Genomic DNA, 10,000 nt, shown 5'->3' on the forward strand with positions numbered 1-10,000 from the left:
ATGTGAAGGACACATGCTCAGTGCAAGTGTGGAAAAGACAAGGATATGATAATTGCAAAAATTTAGTGATCTTCACTGTGCATAAAGTCAACTGGCCTTAACAGCATATAAAAGTAAGAGTAGTCAATCAGTGCTGATTGGTCATGTATAAGAAAAATAAAAGTGTCTTTTGAAGTAGCTGGAAGCCCAATAGGTGCATATGCATGTATTATTAAAATATATTACTACATGCTGGAGAAGTTTTTGCTTATTACATTAAGAATGCTATGCAAACAAGTTTTTGTAAGCCTTTTTACAAAAACTTTCTTGAGAGAAACAACACATTTATACAGTATGTACAGTATCAGAAGCAAAAAGCTATATCCTAGTCTTCAGCAGTAGTTTTTGTGGTGGTCTTTAGAAAAAGCACTTTAATGCTCCCTTCATAACCTTTCATAGCTTCTCTTCCCAACTCCCACTGAATTGAGCCAATGAGGATAACTTTCACAAAAAAAAACAAAAGCAATTTTGATTCATTCATAAAGATTATTAGGGAACCTATCTGTTGTCAGTGTTGTATTGTCAATACTTGTTACAATTTGTAAACTATCTAAAGCACATAATCTTATGTTAATATTATTTTCTATAACACCTATCATTCACAGTAAAAATTAGATCTATATGTACTATAAAGGATGGATTCTACATTTCTTGGATTCATGGCAAAAAATATCATAGGGTTTGAAAATCATCCTCATAATGACTCAACCACCTTCTGTACATGCCTAATGTATACTTATCTGGTCAAGAGTCAACTCAGGTCACTTGTAGGATTTCTATGGGTATTCGAGAAAGAAATCCTCATAAGAGCTTCTTGTGCCTCTTGAGTCCCACTGGAAGGTCACGGCCTTGGTCAAGGTGTCACTGAAGATCTAGCTCAAGTCATCTCCAAAATCACTGTATCCTGATGTCATCTTGAAGCCAGTAAAGGCAACTTCTTTCCCTACAACCAAAGTCTGCCGTAGCTTCACAGAAACTGAGTACTGTTCCTGTTCTTAAGGGGCATCTAGATAACAGGAATGTCTATCATCTTGTGGTGGACCTCTCAAGTCATGTCTCAGTCAACAGTATGAGTCACCTTACCACATCTGGGCTGCCGGCGATGACAGGTCCAGATGTATGAGGCAAAGTACGTGAGAATAAGGGGACACCGAGCTTGATTGTAACACCAGTCATGTCTGGCGCAGCACCTGTTCAGATTCAAAGTCAGAGTCATTTTGTTTGTACTGTGGTCATTCTTCTCAAAAGAAGGTAGCTAGGGATGATATAAATGAAATAGATAAGGAAAAGTCAGTAGTCCACTGTGCTTTGAATCTGTAAAAAAAAGTCATTTGTTATTGCTAGCTAAATTGGTCTTAACTGCTGCTCTTGCGGCTTCCCTGTCAGTTAGTAAAAATGTCAAGAGACAGTGCTTAAAGGCAGTGCAAATTGGTAAAGAAGGGACAGGACAAACATAAGCAAGGGAGGATCAAATATCTTGTCATTAATGCCTTGTGTCAAATACCTGTGAAAAAATAGAAACATCAGTATCTTGTCAAACACAAATAATGGAATCTGTATATATATGAGGTCTTCCATAGCTTTTGCTTTGGTCTCCCACACAAGGGGTCTGTTTTTGGTCAGCAGCAGAGTAGGTTGTCAGCTCACTCACCACAGTAAGGTGATCCTCCGTTGCATTTCCACTTGTAGGGAGTAAAGTAGTGATCTATGCCTTTGCAACTTGCATGTTCATACCCACCAATCATGACCCTTGCAACATCTGTAATATCATTTGATATGAAAACTGGTAACTTGAAGAGTGAGAGAGAGGAATAAGAATATGAAATGGAAATGACAAAGTAATATTAAATGAATAAAGAAACACTCAGCAATGTAAGAATCAAATACCCAAGATCATTTAGTGTTTCTGGAAAATTTATATAATAATTAAATGAATTCCAAACATACATTCTTTTATTTTTTTGATATACAAAACCAGAAAGTATTACATTAACCATTAATATTCTACTGTGTATATCAAATAGCCAGTATGAAAAAACAACAAAACACTAAAAGAGAGCATAGAAATAGACCAAAAATCTTATTCTCCATAACACCTTCCAACAACAGCAACTCAATCCACTCACAAGAACATCCTTAAAACAACATTATATACATATATATATACATATATATATATATATATATATATATATATATATATATATATATATATAATATATATATATATATTATATATATATAATATATATATATATATATATATATACTATATATATATATATATCTTCTTCCATTCCACGAAATACTTACTTATCAATGCCATCCACCACAACTCCAGAGCCAAGGAAACCACAGTAGCACCCATATCCCTTATAATCTAAAGGGTTGCAGTCTGTGGCACAGGTCATCATGTTAAACAGGTGGAAGACTGAACGTTTTCTCCTGCTGGGGGCTATGCTAGTCTGTTCTGGTTCCTCCTGCTGGCTCGTCTGCTTATTGAGGTCCGTGGATGCTGAAGCTGGAAGTGGGAGGGAGAGTTTTAGTGGGTTTAGTTCATTAAGGTGGTTTTATATTTCTAGACTGTGCATTTAGTATGGAGTTTGGTGTGGTGGTGATGATGATAAGTGATAATGGTGATGATGATGATGTGGTGGTGGTGATGATGGATGGTGATGGTGGTGATGCTGGTGATAATGAGGATGGTGATGGTGATGAGGATGGTGATGGCGGTGGGTAATGGTGATGTAGTAGTTACAGCAATATTAAAATAAATCGTAACAGTGCGTAAAAGAATATAAAGAAAACTCATCAGTATCATAAGCATCATATTACAAATATTACTTCATTTAACATTACCATCACAGGTAGCATTGCCGTCAAGTTCACCTACAAAAATCAAGCTATTCTACATCATTAATCAACAGGAAAGTACACAGGAATTCATTACAGATACAAACGCACTCACTTAGGAGAAATAACCTTCTATCCACAATTCATCGCTTTAATACACAAGTTCATCCCCCTTTTTGAAATATCCTTCGCCCCCACCCCTTCCCTACAAATCGTCATCATATTCAATACCTCCGATTTACACCTAATAAAACACAATTCCCATTCGCTCTTTGCCATTCCCCAGTCCCTAATACATTTCACTTCTGACGAGGACAAAAAAAACAGGAAGAAGAACGAGGTACAGGAAATAATTAACTTGCAATCCGTTACAAGCCGACCTTGAAACGGCCATTGCTATAAAGTCTTCCTTTTCTGCAGGGGAAGGTCATGAGTTAAAGTCTGCTATTAACCTTGTTGATTAATTTGATGGTTAATTAATTTCCTCAAGAGAACAGAGGGGTGTTGGTGGGACTGTGTAACGTTTGTATTGCTCAGGTATCGAGTTTCATAGTGAGGAATGGTTAGGTGTGAGTTTGAAGGCTGCGGTTAATTGTAGATATAAAAGCTCTCTTTTTTTGAGGGCTGGTATTAATATTATAATGGCAACACCATCGCCATCAGTATGTGTATGTGTATATATATGTATGTGTATGTGTATGTATATGTATGTATGTATGTATGTATGTATGTATGTATGTATGTATGTATGTATGTATGTATGTATACATGTATGTATACATGTATGTATATATATATATATATATGTATATATATATATATATTGAGTGTGTGTGTGTGTGTGTGAGTGTGTGTGTTGTGTGTGTGTGTGTTCTGTGTGTGTTGTTGTGTGGTGTGTGTGTGTGTGTATGTGTGTGTGTGTGTATGGGGTGTGTGCGTGCGCGCGCGTGTGCGCGTGTGTACATACATATATACTTACACACCCCAAAACCAAAATATATATATATATATATATATAATATATATATATAATATACGCATATAAATGTGTGTGTGTGTGTGTATGTGTGTAATAAATATATACTTACATATATATATATATATATATATATATATATATATATATATATACATACATAGATATATATATAATATATATATATTATATATATATCATACATAATATATTTTATATATATATATATATATATATATATATTATATATGTGTGTTTGTGTGTGTGTGTGTGTGTGTGTGGTTATGTGTGTGTGGTGTGTGTGTGTGTGGTTTTGTGTGTGTGGGTTGTGTGTGTGTGTGTGTGTTGTGTGTGTGTGTGTGTGTGTGTGTGTGTGTTTGTGTGTGGTAATTAGATACTAAACACGCGCAAACACATAGACAGACAGACACACACACACACACACACACACACACACACACACACACACACACACACACACGCACACACACGATTATTAAATAACTTAGATTGGCGAAACGATATAAAAATAGAGTTTTGAGCAACCGGAGTTGAAACAGAAAGGAAAGGAACAGCCTTGCCACATCCTCGATATGATCTTGTCAAATATTATGAAAGAGGTTAAAAGAAAAAGTTCACAAAAAGACTACACTCCATACTGACCTCCACATCGAAATTGTAAACACACACTACTAAAAAAAAATAATAATAATGTTCAAGAAAGAAAGCATAAGTACATAACAACGTCCAGACCTGACGTAACTTGGCAACACCGTAATTTTGCGCCTATAAATTTTAAGAACTGTAGCGTCTGTTGCAGTATAACATTTTTGTGAAATTCTTCATTATGCAATTTCGTGACGTTCTGGTTTTGCGTCACAGTGGCAAAAGATAGAGATTAAATCATATGACTAGAATGTAAACAAGATGGAGGGAATAACCACACAACTTGCTTCTAACATGTGTTGTATATCATCCATGTATATACTTTGTGTAAAACACTCGTAATGGTATAGTATGTGGAGAGATGGAAATGTTTATACTGTAGTTTGTAAATAGCCCTCGATTTTTTTTCTTCTGGTTTTATTTATGAGAAATTAACAAGTATGTGTGCACACGCGCGCGCACACGCACGCACGCACACAACCACACACACACACACACACACACACACACACACACACACACACACACACACACACACACACACACACACACACACCTTGCCGATATTTGATGTGATGCTTTTCTGACAAAACAATTGCCCTTTTACAACTATTAACGATAAAAATCTCATAAATGAAAAGGTTTTACTCTTTAAGAGATAGAGGGAGAGATAGAAAAAGAGTGGGAGAGAGGGGGGAGGGAAGAAGGGAGGGAGGGAGGGAGGGAGGGAGGGAGGGAGGGAGGGAAGAGAAAGAAAGAAAGAAAGAAAGAAAGAGAGAAAGAAAGAAAGAGAGAGAGAGAAAAGAACAAGAACAAGAGAACAATGCAAGACCAAAGAGTAAAAGAAAACCGCAAAGACAAAATTCGTCCCATTAACACTCCTTGCCCCTCGGTGGGCGTGGCACGTGCCCTACGCCCACCCGACGCCGAAGGAGCTAGTGAGCAGGATTAAAAAGAAAATAGTAATAATAAATAAAAATAAAAATCTCATGAAAACAAAACAATGGAGGGGAAAAGAACAGTTAAGAAAAATTATTTAATGTCGGAATTAGCAGAAAAATTAAATAAAATAACTCGTAAAACTTAATAAAGAAGGGAAATATTTAAGAAAAAAAAATTAATGGAATCATTAAAGGAACAACAGAATAAAGAAACTCATATAAGTAAAAATTGAGGAGGCAAAATACTGGAAAAAAAAATCATGTTTTATCTCTTTCCCATAAAAAATCTGATAATATGCCATAAATCATATTCATATCACACATATCACTATATTGCGATAGAATAGATCGAAGTTCACGTTATATATGAAAGCCTAAATTGACAAAGCGTTTAATAAACGTATTGTCGGACATATGGTCTGGGACGCATTGTGGACGCGAATGCCTTCATAATTACGCTCAACGAGACCTGATTTATCGTCCGTTTTCTCTCTCTCTCTCTCTCTCTCTCTCTCTCTCTCTCTCTCTCTCTCTCTCTCTCTCTCTCTCTCTCTCTCTCTCCAACCCTTCAGGGAATTTCCCAACACTAGGATGGAATAAAGTAATGATAACTTATAAACACGATTACCCCCACCCCCCCATTCAGTGGTAAAAAGCCTATCCTCAACTAACCTGAATACTTAGATGAATTAAAATAATGTTGACTTGCGCGTGGCTATGTTAAGTTGTGGAGTTGGTGTTGCGAGGTTTATTGTCAGCTATATGGCCATGCATAATGCTACATGATAACTGGGAAAGGTGAAGCTAGCGTGTTACATAGACATGTTCTACTAATTATGTACAGTACTTAACGTGGATGTAGCCTGTGACGGAGTTAGATACAGGCCGCAAGAAATGGGCGTAAAGTTCTGTGATTGTGTGTGTGTGTGTGATTGTGTGATTGTGTGATTGTGTGTGTGTGTGTGTGTGTGTGTGTGTTGTGTGTGTGTGTGTGCGTGTGTGTGTGTGTGTGTGTGTGTGTGTGAGAGAGAGAGAGAGAGAGAGTGTGTGTGCGTGCGTGCATATAATGATGCTTATGATGATGGTGACAATGATGATGTTAACAAGAAAACCAATAACAATTAACAAGACTGCTGCTGCTGTTTCCACAACTTCTACTGATAATAAAAAGAATGACTCCTTCTCTTCACCTACCATAGTTCTACTTATTCTATCCCAAAATACTCTCTTAAAACTTGATATTCTGCTCTCCTACCCCGAACACACACACTCACACAGATACACACACACACACACACACACTAATGTATAGATATTGGGTAACTCCACCCAGAAATTTTCATGGTCACTTTTTTGCGTATTTACAGCCATTAACCAATTAACCAAATGACCAATTGGGAAATGAAAGAGATCGATTACATAACAATGCCTCTCAGCGACGGGAATAATAATGATAATGATAATGATAATGATAATAATAAAAAAAAGATAATAAATATACACAAATACACGAAATTACAACCCCTAAGATCTACAACTTCCCATTAAAAGAAATACTACTACTAATAATAGCAATAATAATAATAATAAAAAAACAAATAAATAAAAATAAAATAAAAATCGTCTTTTTCCTCTCTACCGCAACAGAAGTCCCCATCTGGCCGCATCACTTTCGCTTCAAGGGGCGTCGTCAGAGTGCGCACTCCAAGGTCGCCAAGCAGGAAGAGGCGAGAGGAACAGCCTGTCCTGTACTTCCTGCTAGCCGCTGGTCATTTCCCCAAGGGCTCCTTCGCCGTCCCCTGCAGCGTCAACCTCGTTACAGCGATCCCTGTCCAACGGTTGGGCTGGCTAGGTTAGGGCACTCTGTAATGTGACTTTTTTTTTACGAAAATGGTTTGTTTATATTTTATTTGGTGGGGGTGTGAGGAGTGTATTTAGGTTTATTGTTTTTTTAAAGGGTGTGCAGTACAAGCGACAGTCTAAGGGGTGAGAGGCAAGATGTAGAGATTGGAGGTAGATAACGATATGTATTTTTTTACGGTTTTCCTTTTTTTTATATATACTGTCTTAGTCCTATTCCGTAGATGTGCTTCTCCTGAATTCATTATTATGGCTTTGACGTTTATCTGACAAAGACGAATTTCACGCTCGTAGGGTTGGATTCCTATCTTTTTTTTATCAACGCTTCTTAGATAAAAATGCATTTATATGCATATATGAATACAGAGACGTATATAAACATATATGCATACAATGGCAAATATGTATTTAATAAACAGATGCGTGTGTATGCGCGCAAGTATGCAATATGTGTATATATTCTATATACATATATACATATACATACCGTGTGTATGTATATATATAATTATTTCTGAAAAAAAAAAAAAATCCTCTTAACCCGTTTCGAACCAATTATTTTCAAGCACTCCTACACACACACGATCCACGAAGACCCGGCGCTGTGGGTGAAGCTCGGTGAACGTCGACAGAGCGTCACACACTCCTTGGTCACGTGATGGGAAGGATGAGTTATTACAAGCACGACTGTAATTTGTACTAACTTCACCCCCCCCTCCCCATAAATTGCGCGTAGCTAAAAGCAGAAAAGGTAATAAGCAGAGAAATGGGAGCTGGAGAGTTACGTCAGTTCTTAATGTTTACGGTATACGAGTTTTGGAAGGAGCTACAAGTATTAATTCTTTGGCCAATTATTGTGCTAAGTATGACGAAACGTGTTTATATTTCATATATTCGTTTTTTGTTACAAATGGAATGTTTTTTTCTTCTCTTCGTTTTAAGGCATATTAACGAGCAAAATAATAAAACGTAGATTAAAAGGGAAAAAAATTATTCGTCATTTAAAGAAACTCTTAATCATACCCCAGATGTTTTTTTTATTTATTATTTTTTTTAACACAAAACTCGTTTACATGACAGATGTAATTTTTAAAAACTATCAGCTGAATTCATATCGTTTTTTTTTGCCTTTCACAATTCATCAACATGAAATGTCATCCTTCACTAAAAAACGTTAGTCATAAAAACATTTTCCCAGACGGTCAGGTGATTACCACCAAGAAGAATGTAAACGTTTCTAGACCAGATCTAGCTTTGTAAAACACAGGAAAACAAACTTACTGATAATCACCATCACATCATCATCATCATCATCATCATAACAGTTGTAGTAGCAATATTAGTAGTAGTAATAACAAAAATAATAACGGTGGTAATAATGATAATAGTAATGCTAAGGATGATGATAACAAGCACAACTGCTGCTCTCAATACTGTCATTAGTCCCCGCAGCGTCCGTTGACCAGAGGGTTTGTCACGGGGACTTGTCACGCCAAGGTCAAGCTACCGAAAGTGTAGCTAAAGGTTAGTGTCTCCTGACCTTCCTAGATGACCAAACCGCGAGAAGTGATTTGTGATTACCTGGAAAGAAAACCAGGAAATGGAGGTGGAGAGGTTATTGTCGTTCAGGTTATATGAGGCAATTCGTAACGTGTGTGTTGTTTACGCGTTTTTTATTAGTAGTTTTGACTGTAATGCTATATAATGGTGGTTATAGAACAACAGTGTTGATATAATAGGAAGATGGGGAATGTCATAAGGATAAGAATAATAACAATGGTGATGATGGTGATAACTAATAATAATGATGATAGTAGGAACTAAGAATAATGAAATAATGATAATAGTGACTGTAATAACTAAGAATAATGATAATAATAATAGTAATGGTGATGATGGTAATAACAAAGAATAATGATAATAACGGTAATACAGCTATTTATTATCATGGGTAATGTTCTTGATTTTTCTTTTGTTTTATTACTTTATTATCCTTATTAACCTCTTTCTATACTCAATAATCATTATCATATTCCTTGTTAACATTATTACTTAACTATTGGAGCAATTAATAACAACAATAATAATGGTAATTTCATTATCAGTGTTAATCCGTATGGTTATTGTTGTCCTTATCACTTATCTCATAATTCTGAATATTACTGCTTAAATATATTGTTTTTTTTTTACTAATTTGTTCTATTTTTCAATAATTCTCTAGTACGGCCGAGACTCACTGACTAAAATCTGTCGTTTCCTCTTTAAGATTTCACTTTCTAAATCAAACTTAAAAAAAAAAAAAAAACACGAAAAGTGACTCAAAAACTAATTCTTGTTTATATACTTATTAAAAAAAAAGATTTGAACAAAGCGACAGGCACCTAGTTCCCACAATACGCCGTGGTAAACAAAATCTGACGTCATGGCGCTTGGAGGCAACAACACTTCTAAACTTTCAACTCATCCGTATAAAACACTGAGAAGGAGGGCGAGATCTTTCTACACTCTCTCTTTCACTCTCTTAACTCCGAGATATTATGCATATGTGTGTGTGTATATATATATATATATATATATATATATATATATTATTATATATATATATATATATATATATATGTATGTGTATATATGTATATATATGTATATTATATATATTATATAT

General features: G+C 35.6%; 1 protein-coding gene across 1 annotated transcript in view; it reads right to left on the reverse strand.

Annotated features, from left to right (window-relative positions):
- LOC119582450 (basic phospholipase A2 PA-12C-like) overlaps positions 1–10,000 on the reverse strand; it is a 14,632-nt gene that overhangs the window by 2,569 nt on the left and 2,063 nt on the right. Inside the window, 3 exon segments of the mRNA XM_037930688.1 lie at positions 1,691–1,772; positions 1,774–1,798; positions 2,353–2,560. Coding sequence (XP_037786616.1) covers positions 1,691–1,772; positions 1,774–1,798; positions 2,353–2,453 — 208 coding nt within the window. The 5' untranslated portion in view covers positions 2,454–2,560.

The sequence above is a fragment of the Penaeus monodon genome, chromosome 16 (assembly GCF_015228065.2).
Source record: "Penaeus monodon isolate SGIC_2016 chromosome 16, NSTDA_Pmon_1, whole genome shotgun sequence".
NCBI classification, from domain to species: domain Eukaryota; kingdom Metazoa; phylum Arthropoda; class Malacostraca; order Decapoda; family Penaeidae; genus Penaeus; species Penaeus monodon.